The following is a 23,516-nucleotide window of genomic DNA, read 5'->3' on the forward strand; positions in this document are numbered from 1 at the left end:
AGGAAGAATGCAGGTCAGATTGGCCCAAACAGAAGAAGCCTGTGGCTGTAAAAGTGACGAAGCTTTTACCTGGAAATGCTCGATGTGCTGCTGCTGAACAGGAGACAAACCCGGAGTGACGTGTGACGTTTCCACAACCACTAAAATCACGTCTCACCAGCAAAGTGATAATAAAGTACAAACAGACATTGTGCACGGTGTCAGTTCATCAGCAGGAGTGTCATTCTCCCACACTCTGCAGTCGAGGATCAGGATGGATCGTAAGTTTTACTGCATGTTTCATCCTGACAGTACAGAACTCCATATTTACGACACATGAAGCACAGACGTAGTCAACAATCACCTCCACAGCGACACGTCAAAACATCCTGCAAGCCAACATAACACAACACGACAAATAACTGATGACCCACAGAGAGCAGGTCTGCAGGTCAACTCGCTCTGACGCTCAGCAACGCCTTCGTGTTTCTGCGAGAACGGGAAGCTGAACCACAAACACGTCCCACCTGGACAATGACCTCGTTGGATGACCCTCTGGATCGGGCTTTTTATTTGCACAACCACAGAAATCCCACAAATCCAGTTTAGCATTAACTGTGAAACCACGGGAACTCGCGCTGACGTCACAATCAAAGTTTCTGTTTGCTTCGTCCTCAGTCGGCAGCTGCTGCTGTGCTTCCTGTGTGCGCTCTAATCCGTTCACGTTTTCTTGGCTGTTGGACTAAAATTCGCCGGCTCACAGCGAACACGCACACACACCATGAAGTGGTTAAATAACACGGCTTTAAATTATTCTCCACTGTGGAAATGCAGATTTCACTTTGACCAAATGATTATGTTTTTCTTTATTCCCACGATGCAACAAAGGTTTACAGTTACAGGTCACATGGTTCTAATAAGAGATACCACTGACATGCATGAAACATATATTCTATATATGAGCGTATAAAATGACTGGATACATCTAAAGTCGATAATCGTATTCACACGTCCATCTTTCCAAAGGTTATTTTTAGGACTGCACCGCCTGATAATGACGCAGGAACCTCTGGAGCTGAAAATGAAGCGAGCTGCAGTTCCTCTACTGACCACTTGAGGGTGTCTCCATCAGCCAGCAGCGGCACACAGAGCGTTAAAACATCAGACTGTAAATAAACGATGGCCACTGTGACATCACTCGGTGTTTTCGGGGCTTCTCGTCCTGAAGTCTCATCATTAGCGACCTGAGCTAACCGCGCGTAACGACACTTTATGGTAACATGTCAGAGAAATATTTCAAAGTGAAAATAAATCAGTTTGATGATAAAAACGGAGCGGAGACAGTAAATACAGTCAGCTGATCTTTATTGCTCTAGAGTACACAACACATGGCAGCAGAGCGTCGACCAATCGGGCGACGTCCCGCGTGGCAGCGGTTTATCTGTTGCACAGATCAGAACTGCAACAGCTGGCAGTCATCACGGGCGGACGATTCAGGATCCTGCAGGCCAGCGACTTCAAGCAGCCCTTTGTGTGCGTTACCACTGTGAAAACCAAAGGACAGAAGTGACCGTCACACATCATCCCAGCCGCTCACAGTGCCCGTGAGGCGGCCCAGCATGCATTTGTTCTCTTTTCTTTGCATAAACGTCAGAGCGACGCAAGGCGAGACTTACCCGGCCCAGAAGTGATGACGAGAGTAGAGCAGACGTCGTTGGAGCTGGAGCACGTCTCCACAGGACGTGAACAGAACTTCTGGCCTCCACAGTGACACTCCAAGGCTTCACCTGCAAAACACGTCAAAGAACCACCTTCAGCCGTCGCCAGCAGCCCCACGGTTCACTCACGCCGCGACAGACCGTCTTACAAACATCAAATAAATGTAACAGACGAACGGAGAGCAGGTCTGCGGGTTAACTCACTCTGACTGACGGCCAGCAGCAGCAGCACAGCGAGCATCACAGTCTTCATGTTTCTGCGGGAACAGGAAACTCAACCACAAACACTTCCCACCTGGACGATGATCCCGTCTGTCGGTCGGGCTTTTTATTTCTGCTTTTTGCCTAATTTGGGAAAACCCACAAATCCAGTTTAGCATTAACTGTGAAACCCCGGGAGCAGGTTGGTGTCGACATCAGCTGCTATTGACACTTTCTAAGATCCTTCTTGTTTCCTGAGTTTTCTCTGTGTAATAAAAACACTTATTTATGAACACGATGATGAAGTGTGTGGTTAAACTCGGGCTCTTGCAGCGGCGAATCTAGATGGGTGGCATCCGGTGGCAAGTGCCGCCCTAGTTTGCACATGACAGTGTTGTTTATTGAAATAGCATGAAGACTTTGAGCGTAGTTGCCGTTAACAGTGAATATCAATTCTTAAACTGAATACATTGCATAGTGCCCCTCCCCCACCATTAACAAATGGTTCAGCCCATAGCGCAGAACGGCTTTTTTCTTGTTGTCAGTAGCAACCGATGCTCATGATTGTGCCAGAGCACACTTTGAACAACACCTCGGGAATTCCAGAGTTCACACAGATGGCTGGTTGTTACACTGTGGAAGTGGACGGAAGCTGAGTGTTATTAATCCTGCGGGGTCCACGGACGTGTCGGCGCCTCCAAATGACATGACTGATTTAAGCTTTTGATCACAAATACATATGAGCCATGCTTTTTTCTAAATACCATTGTCATGTTTTTTTAAGAAGCTTTTTTTTCTAAGGACAGAACGAAAACAGCAGAGAAAGAAGAAAGTCAACGTGTGGGATTTGGTTGTTTAGGAAGAGCGGGAAGTTTTGGGAGTGACGGCAGAGGGAGATTTTTGACATGTGGGAGTTTTGTGACCTTTAGTGTGTAGTCGTTGTTTGTTTTGTGTGTCAGTGAGGGCACTACTGAGCGTCACAAAGGTTGACTGCAGTGGAAACCCAGAGCAGTGATGCGCCTGCTGCTGTCAGGCCTGCAGCTGCATCGCTGTGCTGTTCTCTGTCCTGTGGCGGACAAACAAACTTTTTACTGGCACAAATAATTTGGGGCATCTTATTGTGACACCTGATTGTTGTCTCAATTTAGTTTTAGTAATATTATTAAATGGCTGTACAAAATGTAAAAAAGGCCAGGTGTACTGGCTGCATTTTAGAGAAATAGTTGTATATGTTCACAAAATGTACCGTTTATATCTGCATTTCAAGTTCTACAAATAATTTACTCAACACGCCTGTGGTTTAACAGGAAAATATACGAGCAGGATTTGATGTTTTTGTGTGATTTCAGATCAGTTATGTTCAGTGTTGGGAAGGTTACTTTTAAAATGTATTCCATTACAGAATACAGAATACATGCCCCAAAATGTATTCTGTAACGTATTCCGTTACGTTACTCAATGACAGTAACGTATTCTGCATACTTTGGATTACTTAATATATTATCATGCTTTTTACAACTACGTGAATGTACTATTGCTGTGTGATTTATTACTATTACTGAAGGTCCGCGACTCCGAACTGTAGTAAAGGGACCTCTGACTAATACGGCGGGGTCCCTGTCGGCTCGTAGCCGAAAAATAGCTTTACTTTGTTGTCTGGGTCAACTTTTCTTGCGAGAGACAGAGAGAGGCGTTGAAAGGCTGCTCTAACAGAACTTGTTGTTTTCGGAGGAAAACAGGAACACGGTGTACAGTCGAGTCTTAATAGCTTACTTACAACTGGGCTCGTCAGGCACTCTTCTTGGCTGCAGTGGTTATTATTATATTTACATGCTTCCAGCTCCTGTTTTTGCTCGATGACAACTCGTACCTTTCCACTCCCCTTTTTCTCCCTCCTCGCGCTCACAGACCCATAACGTGTATGGCAGTCCATTCTCCCTGCAGCACGGACTACACTGCCCATGATGCTGCATTCTTTAGAGCTATGCTTGTAGCATTCTGCCTGTTAGCTTAGCACAACAACAACAACAACGAAAAGGCGCTCTCTCACCCAGGAAACACGCAGTCGCAGAGAGAGAGAGAGAGAGCGTCGCCCTGTAACCATGGCAACCGTAACGCTGCCGCCTGGAACAACAGCACGTAGCTGTCAAACAAAACCCAAACAGTCCTGACCCGCCACAATATGAAACAGGAAAGTACCGCAGTGTAATCCATTTATTTCAACAAAGTAACTGTATTCTGAATACCACCTTTTTAAACGGTAACTGTAACGGAATACAGTTACTCATATTTTGTATTCTAAATACGTAACGGCGGTACATGTATTCCGTTACTCCCCAACACTGGTTATGTTAATACAGTACGTCATTCAGACACGTGAGGTCGAGCGGAAAAATTGATACCAAGCAAGCCAAGAAAATAAAATGAAACGATTCAGATTGAAGAGCTTTATTGTCAATACAGCAGCATACAGTGTACCGAAATTCTGTTTCACCCACGTCCTCCGTGGTGCATTTATAAGGATATAAAAGGTATATTTACAGGTGAAATACAAATGCAGACTCAAAAGGAGTCAAAGCTGGCCGGTTGTATTTTGGACCTCAGAGGGTTTAAAGCCAACAAATCCTTCAAAACTAGGTGGAAATTGTTGCTAATGACGACGCAGATTTCTGACATTTTGTGTAAATTTGAGCAACAATTAGATTTTTTTCTAACAAAAACAGTGAAACTGAAGCTAGACTTGTGTTTGTAAAGTAACCGCCCCGTGTTGTGTTGCTTTCTGGGTTTTATACTTATTAGGTACATATTCATTTATTATACGGGTTATACAGTACATAACATCAACATTCACGCTTTATGTAACTAAAGTGTTTCATTATGTGGGCTGCAGAAAATAATTAAGTTACAGATTATATTTCTATGAAAAGCATGTAAACTTACAGCATTTGAGTCATTTGAACCATAATGTAACACCTGCGTATGTGTTTGAAAAACAGGCTTTGACTTTGCCGCTCGTCTCTAGATGTGGCCCTGGGCTCCTGTGTCCGAGCAAAGACACCGTTTCAGTGTTGAGAGACATCACAGACTGTAAATAAACGATGGCCACTGTGACATCACTCGGTGTTTTCGGGGCTTCTCGTCCTGAAGTCTCATCATTAGCGACCTGAGCTAACCGCGCGTAACGACACTTTATGGTAACATGTCAGAGAAATATTTCAAAGTGAAAATAAATCAGTTTGATGATAAAAACGGAGCGGAGACAGTAAATACAGTCAGCTGATCTTTATTGCTCTAGAGTACACAACACACGGCAGCAGAGCGTCGACCAATCGGGCGACGTCCCGCGTGGCAGCGGTTTATCTGTTGCACAGATCAGAACTGCAACAGCTGGCAGTCATCACGGGCGGACGATTCAGGATCCTGCAGGCCAGCGACTTCAAGCAGCCCTTTGTGTGCGTTACCACTGTGAAAACCAAAGGACAGAAGTGACCGTCACACATCATCCCAGCCGCTCACAGTGCCCGTGAGGCGGCCCAGCATGCATTTGTTCTCTTTTCTTTGCATAAACGTCAGAGCGACGCAAGGCGAGACTTACCCGGCCCAGAAGTGATGACGAGAGTAGAGCAGACGTCGTTGGAGCTGGAGCACGTCTCCACAGGACGTGAACAGAACTTCTGGCCTCCACAGTGACACTCCAAGGCTTCACCTGCAAAACACGTCAAAGAACCACCTTCAGCCGTCGCCAGCAGCCCCACGGTTCACTCACGCCGCGACAGACCGTCTTACAAACATCAAATAAATGTAACAGACGAACGGAGAGCAGGTCTGCGGGTTAACTCACTCTGACTGACGGCCAGCAGCAGCAGCACAGCGAGCATCACAGTCTTCATGTTTCTGCGGGAACAGGAAACTCAACCACAAACACTTCCCACCTGGACGATGATCCCGTCTGTCGGTCGGGCTTTTTATTTCTGCTTTTTGCCTAATTTGGGAAAACCCACAAATCCAGTTTAGCATTAACTGTGAAACCCCGGGAGCAGGTTGGTGTCGACATCAGCTGCTATTGACACTTTCTAAGATCCTTCTTGTTTCCTGAGTTTTCTCTGTGTAATAAAAACACTTATTTATGAACACGATGATGAAGTGTGTGGTTAAACTCCGAGCAAAGCCACCGTTTCAATGTTGAGAGAATCATGAGTCAGAGGGAAAAACCAGCTGGTTCAAAGTTTCTGTTTGCTGTGGACGCCCTCAGACCAGCTTTGATGCTTCCTGTACGTCTGGCGATGCTTCGCTGCTGCTGTGCTTCCTGTGCGCTCTAATTCATCAGCAGGGACAGTTTCTTTAATCCGAGGCTCACAGGTAACAGGAAGTTCACACACAGAGCTTTTAGATTGCCCACAGGGTTTATGCTGTTTTGAGAAATCAATCATCTTTGCCTGTTTTCTTCTTCTTCGATCAATAAGAGGAGCAGGTCGGTTTTGTCTCCTTCATAATAGAAACCATCGTTTAAAAACTGAGGTGATCTGAGACGCTTTGTGTCACTAAAGCAGCAGCAGCAGCGTTTCACTGCGTCGTGTAGATGAGCTGATGACGTGTTTGTTTCTCTGTGAAGGAGACCTGAACTGCATCGCGGGGGCGACGTCCCGTAACGGAGCGTTCATCTGGGACGTCAGGAAAGGAAAAATCATCACTCGCTTCAACGAGGTGAGTAGGGCCGCGCCCCCGTGTGTCTGAACCCGATCGCACGATGCACAGCGTGATGCGTCTGTCTGTCTTCCTCCAGCACGGTAAGAACGGCATTTTCTGTATTTCCTGGAGCCACAAGGATTCAAAGCGGATCGCTACCTGCAGCGGAGACGGATTCTGGTGAGTGCTTCCTCTTCTCTCCCGACGACGGCGTCGTGTTTGTCCTTTGCAGTGATTCGTGTTTTTATTGTTGTTGTGGCGACAGCATCATCCGGACCATCGACGGTAAAATCCTGCACAAGTACAAACACCCCGCTGCTGTGTTCGGCTGCGACTGGAGCCAGAACAACAAGTAAGACCTGCGTCCACATCGTTGGGCTTCACTTGAATCATTTAAGCAACATGGTAGGATGTCACAGCTCGGAGAAGGAAAAACAGGGGACACAGGACGAGGACGGTGAGTGTCACAGCCCGGGCTGTCTGGAGGTTATCCAGGCACAAAACGTGTCACCCAAGTGCTTTAAAGGACCCAGCGGCTCGTTTACATGAACGTCTACGGCAGGTTCAGAGCTGGACGTCACACTGAACAGGGCTGAGTGCTGTTGTTACGGTTTAAGCCTCCTGCTCACCAGCTCTGTGAGTCCGATGAGTTTATGGTCCCAGTCGATGAAGAAGACATGATGTTCTTCTAAGTTCCTCTGTAGTGTCAACAATCAGCACGTGCTAAAGTGTACAGTAGAGCTAAATATGGGCTAATATCTACACACACACGATACACTGACCCCATCGTCCAGCAGCGTGTACACCCTCCTGTAGCAGGACGAACCTGCGCTGATGTTTCCTGTGTGACTTCATTAGTCTGTCTCATCCAGGTGGAGGAGTCTTCTTCACAGCGTTGCTCATGCACAGCTCTCTGGAGGTCCAGCTCTGGCCTCTGGTTCAGACCTGGACTTTGTCCCATCGATGACCCAGTCTGGTCCGAGCTGTAGCCTCTGTGTTCACTCAGACCGCCCTCCCTCCTCCTTTGTGCTGACGGCTACTGCGAGCTGTTGGTTTCCTCCAAACGTGCTTCACAGACAAACGTCTGCACTTTGTTCTCGTCTGTTCCTGAGGTCTGTGCTTCGTATAGCTGCATCCACACAAAGCCAGCGCTGCAGTTCCTCTGATGTCCAGCAGTGTTTGTGTGAGCGAGAATAGAGACCAAACGACGAGGTCACGGTTTGACCCGTCGGTATTTCCTATTTAAACCAGCATCACAGCGAGTTTACGTTTCCAGGGAAGAGTGTGCAGCAGCTCTGAGGGGTCAAAGGTCCGTGTGCACCGACATCAGCTGATGGAGGAGCTGTGGGTGGTGCGTGTTCGTTAACGCTGAGCAGCAGGTTGAAATAAAGCGCAGTGATCCTTTAAAGCTGTGAGAACGTCACCGTGTGCTTCTGTCTGCAGGGACATGATAGCGACGGGCTGTGAGGACAAGAACGTGCGCGTGTACTACCTGGCCACGAGCTCGGACCAGCCTCTGAAGGTGTTCACGGGACACCTGGCCAAGGTGTTCCACGTTCGCTGGTCCCCCCTGAGAGAGGGCATCCTGTGCTCTGGATCGGATGATGGGTGAGTGCAGACACACTGAGAGGAGGAGGCGGAGCACGCCGTCCCAAGTTAGCCTTGGTTCAAAGAGTGTGTGTGTGTGTGTGTGTGTGTGTGTGTGTGTGCAGGACTGTTCGTATCTGGGACTACACGCAGGACGCCTGCATCAATGTGCTGAGCGGGCACACGGCTCCGGTCAGAGGCCTGATGTGGAACACAGAGGTGCCTTACCTGCTCATCTCAGGTAACGTCTCTACAAGCGTCCCCTCCCCTGGTGTGTGAGTTGTGCGCAGTGGGCGGTCTCAGGAGACCGATGTGCTCGTTTGTGCTGTTTCGCAGGTTCCTGGGATTACACCATCAGAGTGTGGGACACCAGAGACGGCACGTGTTTAGACACGGTCTACGACCACGGAGCCGACGTGTACGGTGAGTCGGGCTCCGCTTCCCGTTTACGGCGCGCTTCAGTAAACATTCGTGTGCGTTCCTGTCACAGCCGCTCACTCTGTGCGTGTGCAGGTCTCACGTGCCATCAGAGCCGTCCCTTCACCATAGCGAGCTGCAGCAGGGACAGCACGGTGAGGCTGTGGTCCCTCACGCCGCTCATCTCCCCTCTGCTGCTGAACGTCCTCGCTGACCAGCCCTGGGAGAAGATCATCGGAAACACAGGTGGGAACTCACCTGAACTTTAATCTGCTCACTCGTGCTGCCGGTGTCATTGTTGTACCGCTGTGCTGCGGGGTCGCTAACCCCCGAACCTACAAGCTGCTTCAAAGTGACAAACATTTGTTTCTATGGCGGCGTTACAGTTTCGTCATGGCGAGCGTTGAAGCGTCGAGCTCACTGCTTCTGATCGCTCCCTGATTTATGTCTTATTGTCACTATTTTAACTTTATGACCGTTTTTGTTTCTTATCATTATAATGAAGTCTCTGTGTGTGTGTGTGTGTGTGTGTGTGCGTGTGGGTGTGGGTGTGTGTGTGTGTGTGTGTGCGTGCGTGTGCGCGTGTGCGTGTGCGTGTGTGTGTGCGTGTGCGTGTGTGCGTGTGGGTGTGTGTGTGTGTGTGCGTGCGTGCGTGTGTGTGTGCGTGCGTGTGTGTGTGTGTGTGTGTGTGTGTGCGTGTGTGTGTGTGTGTGCAGACACAGCTATGGTTCCCGGCTCTCCGCCGCTGCTCTGTGGAAAAGTATCCAGAGACATCAAGCAGGAGCTGGACAAGCTGAGCTTCGACATCAGAGCCAAGAAGCTTCGCTGGTTCTCTGAATGCTTTTCGGTAACGACCTCGATGTCAGGTGCTGTTTAAGCCGACAGCCCCGCGCTGAGGTGCGGGGCTGTGAGCTCGTAGCTCTCCATCAGAGTCAGAGTACGAGGAGCTGAGGAGAGCTTGCTGCTGCTCATCACGTCCACACTGAGCTCACAGAGATGAATCCTGCCTACACTGTTTAATATAACATTCATCATACGTAGGTCACCAGCCTGTCGCTGAGCTGCGTTTCTAATGATTCAGGTCAGTTTTATTTATACGGCACCAAATCAGGACAAAAGCCAGAGATGAATAATAACTAATGATTTATAGATAAAGTTGACTTTGAATTACAGAGAGGTGACCTGGAAGTCTCAGACCAGCCTTTGTGAAAGCAAAGGAGATACATCCCATAATTCACAGCAGCACAAGCTCAGACTCTTCATAAAGACCGCACGGTCCTTTTTCCAAGCTCTAGAACGATGTCATAGCTTAGTAACATCCTCTCACTGCTGTAATAGAGCTAAAAGCTAAGGTTCGCCGGGGGCGGAGCTTCTTCTGTTATGACCAATGACATTTATCCTTATTAAACTGAGACATGAGGGGAGAGTCTTTGGTCGTGTCCAAATTCATGGGCTGCATCCTTCTGAGGACACGGCCTTCGCGGTCTACGTGGGCCGGGTCCTCAGGAGGTCGGTAGGCCGGAAGTAAACGGCTGACGGTCTCGCCTTCAGATTAGCGTCGCCGCTGTCTCGGTGGAGTTTAATAAACTCGGCCGTCTGCTCCTTGCTATCTAAAATATAACAGGACACTGGAGGAAACTCTCGACCGTCTGTTTACTCGGTTTTCTGTTTGACGTTTATTCAGCTGTGTAAAAACCACCCGGGGGATTAATAAAGTTTTATCGAATCTAATCTAATAACTTTAATCTCAGCCAAACCGATTTACTCACGAACAAACAAAACACTGAAAAAAGCCCAACAATAACATCTGTAGGTTGTCTAAGTGACTTATATATCACGTTTAACCCAAGCAGCGAAAGTCCGCGGTGATCTGAACATGATGTGCCGGGAGTTGTGCCGTTCTCGGCGGCTTCAGTAACCCTCGAGCTCCCGGCTAGCTGTCGAGCTGGTGGGTAACAGACGCCTCTGAAAACGTCGAAGCACTTTAGCAAATATGGGATATCTTGATAAACCGAGCAGATATTTGATGTTTACACAGCTACTTTCTCGCCTGAAAATATGTTAAAAGTTTATTTTGTGACCCAGAAATATTAGTAAGAGTAGTCAAAGGAGCTTGCAAAGAGAAGCGTTTGGACTTCTTTAAGTTGCTTGAAGACGTTTCACCTCTCATCCGAGAAGCTTCTTCAGTTCTAAGGTCAAATGGTGGAGAGTCCCAGATATAAACCTAGTGGGAGTTTCCCCCACAGAGGGACAAAAGGACCCCTGATGATCCTCTAATCGCCTGAGCCAAGGTGGGAAACTGGGTGTGGGTCACAATCAGCCAGAGTTTCGGGTGAGTTCATTGTGAAACCTGGCCCCACCTTATCATGCGAATTCCTGAGGTCAGATGGTCCAGGATGTGAGTGGGCGTTAAGGCGTCTGGGGAGGATCTCAAAACTGGATTATAGATGGCAGAGAGTTGGTGTCGTAAACCCCGCCTCTGTTCAAAGATGGTCGCTCACAGTGGACATAGATGCTTCTTTCACTCCTCTTTCAAACCATCTGTCCTCTCTGTCCAAAATGTGAACATTGGCATCCTCAAAGAGTGACCTTTGACCTTTAGATGCAGATGGACTGCTGAGTCTTGTCCTGTGGAGGTGGCTCTTCTGTGTTGTGCCATGCGCTTGTGAAGTGGCTGTTTGGTCTCTCCGATGTAGAGGTCTGAGCATTCCTCGCTGCACTGTACAGCAAACACCACATTGTTAAGTTTGTGTTTTGGCGACCTTAGAACTGAAGAAGCTTCTCGGATGAGAGGTGAAACATCTTCAAGCAACTTAAAGAAGTCCAGACGCTTTTCTTTGCAAGCTCCTTTGACTACGATGACCTGGATGACTGAGAACCTTCACAGACATTAGTAAGAGTAATATTAAAAACTTAGTACCGGCCGCCATTGCTGGAAACTGGAGTTTGGCTGGGCCGTGCTATGAATTCTGGGATATGGTGGGCCACGAAGGACACACCCAACCCATCCTTCAAATTCGGGGAAAAGGAGGACGCATTTGTCGGCTGCATTCGGAGGAGTCTACGAATGTGGACAGCCTTCAGCGCGTCGCTGTGACGTAATCGGTCTACAAATGTGTCCTCAGGAAGATGCAGCCCATGAATTTGGACACGCCCTTTGTGTTTGGTGCTTTTCTCCTCCTGCCAAGCTTTTCACTGCGAGCGCAGCCTCGTTTGTCTGTTTGACCTCCTCCTCCTGTTCCTCCTGCTCCTCCTCTTCCTCCTCCTCCCCTCCTCCTCCCCTCCTCCTGCTCCTGCTCCTCCCCTCCTCCTGCTCCTCCTCCTCCTCCTGCTCCTCCCCTCCTCCTCCTGCTCCTCCTCCACAGCCTGAACGTGATGTTTGCAGAACAGAGATCAGGACAGAGTGAAATCTGCTTTCATATTTACATATTTTTATTATTATTACAGATGTTACAGATTTTAAAACTACTTCCTGGTTTATTTGGAGTCTTCGCTGTGAGATCTCCTCCTGCTCCTCCTCCTGCTCCTCCTGCAAACGCGGCAGCAGTAAAGCCAGAGAACATCAGCATGTTAGCAGGATGCCACAGTCTGTGGTGGAGGAGAGGCTGGATTACTGGTCTGATTAAACATGTTTGAACGCATCAGCGTGCTGGTTTTCACACGTGTGTGTGTGTGTGTGTGTGTGTGTGTGTGTGTGTGTGTGTGTGTGTGTGTGTGTGTGTGTGTGTGCGCCAGCCTCCAGGTGGCAGCAGTAACCTGTGGGACCTGGTGTCAGTGATTAACGGCCAGGACGACTCGCTGCTCCCAGCCAGCTACAGCAAAGGAGTGATGCACATGAAGCACCTGCTCAAGTTTAAAACCGTGAGTCCTGATTGGTCCTTTCACCGTCACAGCTGACGGTTACCGCAGCGTGCACAGTCAGCGCCACACCTGTTCCTGCTTGAGTTGTGATCCAGCAGGAGACTGTTGGCTCATGCTCCTGCAGCTGCAGGCGTGCAGCACGTCTCTATTGCTGCTGCTGATCTGTGGAACGATCTGCCCCAGCACATCAGGGAGGCTCCTTCACTGTCCACGTTTAAAACACGTCTAAAACCCATGTTTACTCCTTGGTGTATGAAACAGTATGAGCCTGATCTTATTGTTCTACATCTAATTCTAATGATCATTTTCTAGCCTCAGCTTTTGTTTTCTTGTCTTCCAGTCTGAAGCTCAGGAGCTGACCATCGTGAAGATGTCCAAATTCGGAGGAGGAATCGGAGCGCCGAGCAAAGAGGAGCGGCTGAAGGAAGCCGCAGATATCCATCTGAGGCTGGGACAGACCCAACGATACTGTGAGCTGATGGTGGAGCTGGGACAGGTGTGTGTGTGTGTGTGTGTGTGTGTGAACTCACTGTTCAAATGAAACTTTGACTAAAACAAAAAGCAGGAAGAGTTTGAGTGACGCTGCACCGAGGGCTCGGTGATGTGAGCGTTTTGTGTGTTTCAGTGGGAGAAAGCGTTGTCTGTGGCACCGGGAGTCTCCATGAAGTACTGGAAGAAGCTCATGCAGAGGTAACACCGAGCACCAACCCAGAGAACCACCGAGCGTCGCGCCCGTTTCTGACATGAAAGGCTGCACTTAATGTTTTCTGACTCAACATGAGTGCGCTGAGGTCGGGCCCATCGGCAGCACAGATGACTGTTTGTAAGGTTTAAGGCGATCGTGCGTCCATGACGTGTTTAAGTGTTAGGCTGCAAACGCAGAGCAGCGAGGCCACAAAGGTCACGATAAAGAAACGGTTTATAAGGTTTATCGTCATCATCACCCGAGTCTCACATTCCTGCTGCTCCACACGCTTCATATCAGCCTGTGCTTGTGGCAGGAGAGCGGACCAGCTGATGGCCGAGGATAATGACGACGCCATCCCGTACTGCGTCGCCACGGGAGACATCAAAAAACTGGTGACGTTCTTCAGCGGGAGAGGACAGCTGCTGGAGGCCTTACTGATAGCACAGGTACAAAGATCGCACCAACACGGACGCATCATCTGTGACGAAGGACGCACAGGTGACAACATCCTAACCATGAATGTTTTTAGGGAGCGTGTGAGGGGAACATACGTGCACCTCAAAGCTCTGCAGCCAACCACACGACTAATGACGTGGACAACAGGCAGCAGTACCAGAGGTAGCACGCACACACACACACACACACACGCACGCACACACGCGCGCACACACACGCGCACGCACGCACGCACACACACACACACGCACACACACAGGTCAGAGCAGACAGATGCTGATACTCTGCTGATCTCAGGTCAGCTTCTCCTCCTTAGTTTAACTGAACAGCTGTGTGAGTCACACCTGCAGACCTCTGTGGCTCTCCTCTCTCTGCAGCCTCCTCCATAAGGTTTGTAAGGACCTCGCTGAGTGGTACTTCCAGGACGGATGCTCTGTGCTGGCGGCGTGCTGCCACCTGGCCGTGGACGACGTCGAGGTGAGTGTCGCAGTCGCCGTCTTCGGCATTTCTTTGCGCTCCGCTTTAAAACATGGCTGAAGTGTGTGCGGACGTGTGCTTTGGTTCCAGTTAGCCATGTCCAGTCTGATGCGAGGTAACGAGCTGGAGCTGGCCGCGTGTGTGGGCATCGTCCTCGGAGAGGGGGCCAATCAGAGCACGGCTTACTGCCTTCAGCTCCTTGCCAGGAAGTACATGACCAATCCGACATGGTAGGCTTTTGTGTTGCTTTGCCCCCACACGAAGACCGCCGTCCCCTGAGCACGCTCAGTTAACTGAACTGGTCACATGATTTGGTTTAGTTTGAGAACAGATCAGATCGGGGAACAAATCAGTGTGCAGGCCGCTTACCTGCACAGTGCGAACCAATCAGGACAAAGTAAACGTCCACGTAGGAGAAACTGCAGTTCCTCTAATGTCCACTCGAGGCTCCAACAGTGAGTCCGTCCTCACGGACAAACCGCTGGGTGACGTCACATATCCAGCTGTGCTGGCGCCCAGCTGTCAGCTACAAGCTGACTCAGGACACACGGACGCAGTCGCAGCCACGAGCACACACAGCTGCTTCACTCTGTGGCTCCATAAAAGCTGCACATGATAAAAACATGACCCTCATCTTCTCTGTGTTTACACTTAGGGAGCTGTCAGCTGACCTGCTGCGAATGATTCCCGACAACCACGTCTTATTGGCTAAACTCTGCGCGTTTTACCCGGGGACTGCGGCTGAAATCAACCAGCTGCATGAAAGGGTGCGTACGCTCGACTCCTTCTGGGTAAAATGTAAACGTTGCAGTGATCGGTAAATACTTAAAGCCTTTATTTAATAGACAACAGCAGAAACATGTTTGCAGCGGACGTGGGCGTGTACATGTCGATATTAACGCGTGATGATGTCGCTCGCTGTCTTTAAAGTGCGGCCTGCCTTCACTGGAGGAGTGTAAGGTGCTGGCAGAAGAAGCTGTGAATGAAGGAGACTTGTTTTCAGCGGTTAAACTCCGCCTGCTGAGCCCCGAGCCTGAGGTCGCCCTGCAGATCGGGATAAACCACGTCAAAGGTACTCACACATCAGCGTCTGTGCAGCAGCTGGAAGTTCACAGAAAACAAAGATTTCATGTGTTTTTTCTCCATGTTTTAGTTCATGTTTTTAATGTTTATGGCTCACCCCAACCGCTCGCAGCAGATGGCCCCGCCCCTCCCTGAGCCTGGTTCTGCTGCAGGTTTCTTCCTGTTAAAAGGGAGTTTTTCCTTCCCACTGTCGCCAAAGTGCTGCTCATAGGGGTCATATGATGGTTGGGTTTTCTCGGCGTTATTGTAGGTCGTTACATTACAACCTGAAGCGCCTTGAGGCGACTGTTGTTGTGATTTTTTTAAACTGAAGAGCTAACCGATCGTCCACAATAGTCATAAACACTGATGAGTGTTAGGGTCCAGGGTTTACCCCGCCTCTCGCCCTGTGGCAGCTGGGATAGGCTCCACCCCCTGCGACCCTGATAAGGATAATGATGGACGGGCTGATTAGTTCAAATCTTGCTTTTCATTTTTTTCCCTCCTCAGAACAGCTGGCTGGATCTGATTGGATGGTGGATGACATTCAGCCAATCCTGGACCTGATGAGTTACATTAGAACTGACCGCCTCATCACGACCAAGACCACCGAGTGAGAACGACTGTTTATTAGAAACAACGTTTGTTCTTACCACACACAGAGTTCACTGACCTGAGTGTGTGTCTGTGTGTGTGTGCGTGTGTGTGCGTGTGTGTCTGTGTGTGTGTGCGTGTGTGTGTGTCTGTGTGTGCGTGCAGAGCCCGCAGTGAGCTGCTCATCCTCTGTGGTTATATTGGAGCTCTGCTGGCCATTAGAAGACAGTACAGCAGCATCGTACCTGCACTCTACGAATACACCAGGTACGCACACACACACACACACACACACACACACACTGTGAGTGCACAGACACACACACACACACACACACACACACACTGTGAGTGCACAGACACACACACACACACTGTGAGTGCACAGACACACACACACACACACACACACACACACACACACACACAGACACACACACACACACACACACACTGTGAGTGCACAGACACACACACACACACACACACACACACACACACACACACACACACTGTGAGTGTGCTCTGTGTGTCAGCAGCATGAAAGCTGACGCTGGATTCTCTTGGAGCGCACACAGAGGATTTTCCAGTCCTGCACACAAAGAGCAGTTTTCTCAGTGTGAGGTCAGCACTCAGACTGTCCTGTGGTTATAAAACAGAAAGTTTTTATTAGTCCACATCAATGTTTTTACTGTGACCGACTGTGAAAAACAGCAGTTTGTCTGGTACACGATCATAAAACATCGTGGCTCAAGAGTTGGGAGTTCGCCTTGTAATCAGAAGGTTGCCGGTTCAAGCCCCGGCTTGGACAGTCTCGGTCGTTGTGTCCTTGGGAAAGACACTTCACCCGTTGCCTACTGGTGGTGGTCAGAGGGCCCGGTGGCGCCAGTGTCCGGCAGCCTCGCCTCTGTCAGTGCGCCCCAGGGTGGCTGTGGCTGCAATGTAGCTGCCATCACCAGTGTGTGACTGTGTGGATGACTGGATATGTAAAGCGCTTTGGGGTCCTTAGGGACGAGTAAAGCGCTATATAAATACAGGCCATTTCTGTTTATGTGACTTCATTATGTTGGTTTAGCATGAATGTCCCTGAATGTCTTTAGTTTATTTACGTTTTTTAATGTAATTTTTACCATTTTAACTTTAAGAGGAAACTAAAACATCAGTAGGAAAAGTTGTAACACAGTTCAAATTCCAACATCTACGCCCTCCTTCACATTTTCCAAATCCATCCAAAGGGCCAGGCTGGAGTCTCTGCCAAGCCCACTCTGGCCCCCGGGCCTTATGTTTGACACCCCTGGTTTAAACCTCAGCTGAAGCTTTGGAGCGCTACAGGCAGGTTTACATTTTCCTTGATCGTAATCAATGTTCAGCATCTCCTGATTTGTTTGGACACAAGCGTCAAAATAACTTCCAGAAACAGGAACAGATATCACCGTGCGCGGTGACGTCAGCTAATATCGGCTTTTGATTTGGAATTATCGACGATGATTGTTTGGATCTGCTGCACGCCAGCATCTGTGAACGCGTTTCTTTGTGTTTCTCAGTCAGCTGCTGAAGCGGCGAGAGGTGTGTGTCCCTCTGAAGATCGAGCAGCTGTCTGTGGAGCTGGACGCCTGGAGGGCCTGCACACAAGCTAACAGCATGTACGTCACACACACACACACACACACACACGTTGTATCAATAACACTACAAGGTGCTCACATTAACGAGCAGAGGTGTAGCAGTGATGCTGAAGAGCGGCCAGGATGAGGCCGGTCACCAAGGCAACTGCATCACGACACATGAAGGAGCCGCATCTGCCGTTAGACTGAGATGGTCACTGAGTGATCGGCTAACTGAAGAATCGTCACTCTGAGGTTTGGAGGACTTCCTGATGAGGGGAAATCAGATGGATGAAGAGCACCAGGAGCCATTACGGCCCACTCTGAAATCAGTGAAGTGGAAGCTTTACTTCCTCTCTGTCTGGGTGGAAATGTGCTCGTCACTGAATGAGGATCTTCTTCTCAGGGCTGAACGTCCCAGCGGCACACAGTGACCCGTGTTTGCACCACAGCCCGATGAAATCAAAGCGCTTGAAGAAAAATGAACCAAATCCTGGACTTCATATAAGATAGTAAAGTTTTAATGATTTATCATGGAGCTCGTCAACATCAGGAAGAGCTTCAGAATAAAATATATGACTGTCTCGTCAGTGCTGTCCCCTCCAGCTCAGCAGCACTCAGATGAAGGCGGCTCCACCTTGTGGTGCTGTTCTGAAACTGCACTTCATAAGCTGCTATTTAAGGAGAGCATCAAAGATGAACTCGGCCTATCAGTAAGAGCCGTGCATACGGTCTCCCAGCACTAGTGCATGGTTAATTCATTACTAACATCTTCCTAATACATCCAGAAATGTTTTTATGTACACATAACTGCTCTGCTTCCACCATCCCCACAGCTGAGCAGCGCCACATGCAGACTTACTGCTGGGGACGCGAGCGAGTGCGTGCATGCACATGCATGCACACACATGCACACTTAGGCACACACATGCACACGCATGGACACGTAGGTACACACATGCACACACATGCACACTTAGGCACACACATGCACACACATGGACACGTAGGTACACGCATGCACACACATGCACACTTAGGCACACACATGCACACGCATGCAAATGTAGGCACACGCATGCAAACGTAGGCACACACATGCACACGCATGCAAATGTAGGCACACGCATGGACACGTAAGCACACACATGCACATGCATGGACACGCATGGACACGTAAGCACACACATGTACATGCATGGACATGCATGTACACGCATGGACACGTAGGCACACGCATGGACATGCATGGACTTGCATGGACACGCATGGACACGTAGGCACACACATGCACATGCATGGACATGCATGGACACGTAGGCACACACATGCACATGCATGGACACGCATGGACACGTAGGCATGTTGCTGGGCTGATGTTCAGTCATTAAAGCTCTTTTATGATTATTCATCTTAAAGAGACGTCAAAGCTGCGGCTTCCACCAAAAACAGGAACAATCACCACAACAGAGAAGCTCAGACGCCGTCAGTGCAGCGAGTCTGGTCCAGTTTAAGGACTCATTGCTTCATTACTGAGTGGACTCAGCTGCAAAGAGTGCACACCCCAGAGTGCAGACCACAGTTTCCCTGAGCCTTACCTAACATACAGTGGGGCAAAAAAGTATTTAGTCAGCCACCGATTGTGCAAGTTCCCCCACTTAAAATGATGACAGAGGTCAGTAATTTGCACCAGAGGTACACTTCAACTGTGAGAGACAGAATGTGAAAAAAAAAAAATCCATGAATCCACATGGTAGGATTTGTAAAGAATTTATTGGTAAATCAGGGTGGAAAATAAGTATTTGGTCACCTCAAACAAGGAAAATCTCTGGCTCTCACAGACCTGTAACGTCTTCTGTAAGAAGCTTTTCTGTCCCCCACTCGTTACCTGTATGAATGGCACCTGTTTGAACTCATCATCTGTATAAAAGACACCTGTCCACAGCCTCAAACAGTCAGACTCCAAACTCCGCCATGGCCAAGACCAAAGAGCTTTCGAAGGACACCAGGAAAAGTATTGTAGACCTGCACCAGACTGGGAAGAGTGAATCTACAATAGGCAAGCAGCTTGGTGTGAAAAAATCAACTGTGGGAGCAATCATCAGAAAATGGAAGACATACAAGACCACTGATAATCTCCCTCGATCTGGGGCTCCACGCAAGATCTCATCCCGTGGGGTCAAAATGATCATGAGAACGGTGAGCAAAGATCCCAGAACCACACGGGGGGACCTGGTGAATGACCTGCAGAGAGCTGGGACCAAAGTAACAAAGGTCACCATCAGTAACACACTACAACGGCAGGGAATCAAATCCCGCAGTGCCAGACGTGTTCCGCTGCTGAAGCCAGTGCATGTCCAGGCCCGTCTGAAGTTTGCCAGAGAGCACATGGATGATACAGCAGAGGATTGGGAGAATGTCATGTGGTCAGATGAAACCAAAGTAGAACTTTTTGCTATAAACTCAACTCGTCGTGTTTGGAGGAAGAAGAATACTGAGTTGCATCCCAAGAACACCATACCTACTGTGAAGCATGGGGGTGGAAACATCATGCTATGGGGCTGTTTTTCTGCCAAGGGGACAGGACGACTGATCCGTGTTAAGGACAGAATGAATGGGGCCATGTATCGTGAGATTTTGAGCCAAAACCTCCTTCCATCAGTGAGAACTTTGAAGATGAAACGAGGCTGGGTCTTCCAACATGACAATGATCCAAAACACACCGCCCGGGCAACAAAGGAGTGGCTCCGTAAGAAGCATTTGAAAGTCCTGGAGTGGCCTAGCCAGTCTCCAGACCTCAACCCCATAGAAAATCTGTGGCGGGAGTTGAAAGTCCGTGTTGCTCGGCGACAGCCCCAAAACATCACTGCTCTCGAGAAGATCTGCATGGAGGAATGGGCCAAAATACCAGCTACTGTGTGTGCAAACCTGGTAAAGACCTATAGTAAACGTTTGACCTCTGTTATTGCCAACAAAGGTTATGTTACAAAGTATTGAGTTGTATTTTTGTTATTGACCAAATACTTATTTTCCACCCTGATTTACCAATAAATTCTTTACAAATCCTACCATGTGGATTCATGGATTTTTTTTTTTTCACATTCTGTCTCTCACAGTTGAAGTGTACCTCTGGTGCAAATTACTGACCTCTGTCATCATTTTAAGTGGGGGAACTTGCACAATCGGTGGCTGACTAAATACTTTTTTGCCCCACTGTAGCTCCATCTTTGACCCAGAACTTGAGTCCTGATCCTGAAACGGGCCCTTTGAAGAGGAACAGAGCAGGGATGAGCTTCTAGAACAACATCGCGCTATCAGTTTGTCACAAACAGCTGGACAAGTTTCATTTCTTTATTTTAGTCTGTGGTTTCCTGTAAGCAGTGACTGCAGTCAGCAAGCTGCAGGCCACAGACAGCTGTTTGAAACTCACACTCACACACACACACTCACACACTCTGCGTCCTGGGTACATTTGTAGCAGACAAGTCTGAGTACATTTGTCACGTCTCAGTATTTTGTCAGTTTTTCTCTTTGTGTTTTTGGGTGTTCAAGCTTGATTATGAAGGCAAACCTACTGATGAGTTCTAGCCCTGAGTGGGTCTCTGGGGCCCGGTCCACACAGCTGGATGTTTTCATATTGAGAAAACAAAGTGTACGTATCATCTGTGAAAGTCCTCAGACTCCAGACTCCAGAGTGGAGCACTCGCTGAAAGCTGCTGCTGTTCCATGAAACAAAGCACGACCGAGTGCCTTCAGCTCGGCTCGCACTGATGCTGTAAACCGTCTTCTGTGAGAAAATGCTGCTGTTATCATGCAGTCCTCATGTCCACACACACTCACAGCAAACGTGCTTCCTTCCTGTCCGTCTGTCTCCAACAGCCCCCCGTCAGAGTGTCAAAGAGAAGAGTTCAGCTGCCTGCAGAGGAGAATCCAGCCGAGCCACAAAGGTAAACAGTCCTCACGCCTCAGAGCGCCGCATCACCAGCTGCAGCTCAGAGGGCGAGGAAAGAAGCATCGTGTTAATGATAATGACAACATTAAACCATTTCCTGACGTCTCTCAGGTGCGTTGCTCCTCTGCGGTGCTGACTACGTGACGGGCTCCAACCTGCCGAGTCACTCAGACCTCCAGCTGTCCTGCTTCACCGGGCAGAGAATACAGGTGTGTGTGTGTTTTAACATCTTTGTGGGGACCAGAATCCCACAGCATTGAAGGCATTTTTGAGACTCAAAATGTGGTTTTAGTGTCAGGTTACAGCAGACTTTCCCAAAGTGTGGGGCCCGCCCCCTAGGGGGGGTGCAGAGCCATTGCAGGGGGGGCGCGGCATGAAAAGGGAAAAAAACAAAACGCTTGCACACGGCTAGCACGGGCGCCCACACAAACGCACAGCAGGAGATGAAGCATCACTGAATATGTTTCCAAACCAACTTCATTCTAAGCCAAAGACTAGAAAATATGGTGAAGCAGATCTGCCCTTTGGCTTCACCTGCACAGGTGCTGAGGTAGGTCTCCCTGCAGGGTTGGTCTTCCCTGCATCAGGAGCAGCGCTGGGCTGTTTACATCACAGACAAACAGGATCCCACAGCTGTTTATGTTTTTAAACCCATTTTGCACAGAGAGGCATTTTTTGAAAAATGCATTGACAGCAATGTTGAACATTATTACACAGGAAAAAACAACTACATGTAAAATAATCGCACCGTGACGCCTCTGCCTTTGTAAATGGAGGGACAGTAACTGCGTGTTTATATGTAAGAGTGTAAAACCTGCAGACAGAGACAAAATACTGTTAATCTGACTGTCTGCCATTCTGCAATTCCTCTCATGTAAGCAATAACGTGGCCACAGCGTGATGTGGAAAAAGGCTCATACCTTTGATGTTGCGTGACTCTGTATTCCTCGTCCACACGTAAACGCAAAAAATGAGTTTTAAAAAATCTCCGTTTTCGGTGATTCGAAACGCTGTTTACGTGGACGAAACAGCTGCTTTTCAAAATCACCCGTGTACTCGTAAAACAAAGGGGGGCCCAGCAAAAAAAGTTTGGGAACCACTGGGTTACAGTAAGGTCATGGTTAGGGAAAGCATCGCGCCCATTAGCTGTCCCCACGAGCTCTGATTACCCGACGTGTTTCTGCACTGATGTGTCCAAAGCTCTGTCTGCTCTGTTTGAATGCTCAGGGTCCGGTGTTTTTGCTGGAGGACAATAAATCAGCCATCTCACTCAACGACGCTTTAATGTGGGCGAAGGTCAACCCCTTCTCCCCGCTGGGGACGGGACTCCGCATCAACCCCTTTTAACACACACGAAGAAGAGGAAGACGGTCACGGCGGCGATGAGACAGACACCAGCGGCTGAAGCTCAAACACTTTTTGCCAACTGAAGCTTCAGAGGAGCTCAAAGCTTTTGTAGATTTTGATATTGGTTAGCTGTTACGTGATGAGAATGTAGCCAACCAATCGTGCTTCACGTGTGGAGGAGGACTGGTGTTGAATGTGTCGTACTGGGTAGGACTCCCGCTTCATTTCCCACAATGTGATCATGTACATACAGGGTATAGATCTGAGTTCTTCTACTGTACAAAGAAAGCACTGGAATAAAGACACCACTGAGTATTTATGGGAGACTTTCTTTGTGTTCGTGTTAATCTTCTCTCAGCTGCTCCCTTTAGGAGTCACCACAGTGGATCACCTGCCTCCTTCTATCCCAGCGTTCTCCTCTGCCACACCAACTCTCTGCATGTCGCCTTCACTGCATCCACCAATCTTCTCTGAGGTCTTCCTCCTTTCCTGCTGCCTGGCATGTTCACCTCTCCACCTGTCTGCCTCTCGTTCACACACGTATGTCGTACCTCCACCTCTCCAGGCTCTCCTCCACCTGCTCCCTACTCTCAGAACAGATCACAGTATCATCTGCAAACATGAGAGACTCACCTGTGAGCCTGTCCGTCCCCACTGCAAACAAGGAGGAGCTGAGAGCTGATCCCTGATGTAATCACCACCCCCACCTTGAACCCATCTGTCACTCCTACCGCACACCTCACCTCTGTCCTCACATCTCCTGCACCACCCTCACATACTTTACTGACCCTCCTGACTTCCTCTCTCAGATCTACAAAGACACAATGAAAGAATCTGTCCACACACTGTTATATCATATTAGGGCGGCTCAGGACTGTTCATTTATG

At 48.9% G+C, this 23,516-nt stretch overlaps 1 protein-coding gene and 2 long non-coding RNA genes across 6 annotated transcripts in view; 1 reads left to right on the forward strand and 2 right to left on the reverse strand.

Moving 5' to 3' along the window:
* The window catches only part of wdr17 (WD repeat domain 17), a 32,736-nt gene extending 9,792 nt beyond the window's left edge, over positions 1 to 22,944 (forward strand). For 3 of the 4 annotated variants that reach the window (XM_085278201.1, XM_085278200.1, XM_085278202.1), the window contains 23 exons: positions 6,511 to 6,602; positions 6,682 to 6,764; positions 6,850 to 6,936; positions 8,028 to 8,192; positions 8,297 to 8,412; positions 8,508 to 8,594; positions 8,685 to 8,834; positions 9,305 to 9,435; positions 12,324 to 12,449; positions 12,790 to 12,945; positions 13,075 to 13,139; positions 13,451 to 13,583; positions 13,667 to 13,755; positions 13,971 to 14,070; positions 14,161 to 14,300; positions 14,726 to 14,837; positions 15,001 to 15,142; positions 15,643 to 15,745; positions 15,892 to 15,993; positions 17,271 to 17,369; positions 21,210 to 21,277; positions 21,394 to 21,491; positions 22,510 to 22,944. In XM_085278201.1, the coding sequence (XP_085134327.1) occupies positions 6,511 to 6,602; positions 6,682 to 6,764; positions 6,850 to 6,936; positions 8,028 to 8,192; positions 8,297 to 8,412; positions 8,508 to 8,594; positions 8,685 to 8,834; positions 9,305 to 9,435; positions 12,324 to 12,449; positions 12,790 to 12,945; positions 13,075 to 13,139; positions 13,451 to 13,583; positions 13,667 to 13,755; positions 13,971 to 14,070; positions 14,161 to 14,300; positions 14,726 to 14,837; positions 15,001 to 15,142; positions 15,643 to 15,745; positions 15,892 to 15,993; positions 17,271 to 17,369; positions 21,210 to 21,277; positions 21,394 to 21,491; positions 22,510 to 22,629 (2,564 nt within the window). In that variant the 3' untranslated portion in view covers positions 22,630 to 22,944. Of the gene's footprint in view, positions 1 to 6,510; positions 6,603 to 6,681; positions 6,765 to 6,849; positions 6,937 to 8,027; positions 8,193 to 8,296; positions 8,413 to 8,507; positions 8,595 to 8,684; positions 8,835 to 9,304; positions 9,436 to 12,323; positions 12,450 to 12,789; positions 12,946 to 13,074; positions 13,140 to 13,450; positions 13,584 to 13,666; positions 13,756 to 13,970; positions 14,071 to 14,160; positions 14,301 to 14,725; positions 14,888 to 15,000; positions 15,143 to 15,642; positions 15,746 to 15,891; positions 15,994 to 17,270; positions 17,370 to 21,209; positions 21,278 to 21,393; positions 21,492 to 22,509 lie in introns of those variants that run through there. The other variant, XR_014892818.1, reaches the window with a different exon arrangement.
* LOC146573385 (uncharacterized) lies at positions 1,328 to 2,057 on the reverse strand. Its single transcript, XR_014892823.1, has 3 exons — positions 1,902 to 2,057; positions 1,656 to 1,766; positions 1,328 to 1,523 (listed from the first exon to the last, which is right to left on the reverse strand). It is a non-coding gene; the product is annotated as an uncharacterized LOC146573385 (long non-coding RNA).
* LOC146573386 (uncharacterized) lies at positions 5,166 to 5,895 on the reverse strand. The gene is made up of 3 exons (XR_014892824.1): positions 5,740 to 5,895; positions 5,494 to 5,604; positions 5,166 to 5,361 (listed from the first exon to the last, which is right to left on the reverse strand). It is a non-coding gene; the product is annotated as an uncharacterized LOC146573386 (long non-coding RNA).
* Positions 22,945 to 23,516: the final 572 nt, after the last annotated feature.

Source organism: Mchenga conophoros, linkage group LG6 (genome assembly GCF_057382185.1).
Source record: "Mchenga conophoros isolate Kocher_MC1m ecotype Shallow Benthic linkage group LG6, M_conophoros_male_GT1.1, whole genome shotgun sequence".
Taxonomy (NCBI): Eukaryota; Metazoa; Chordata; class Actinopteri; order Cichliformes; family Cichlidae; genus Mchenga; species Mchenga conophoros.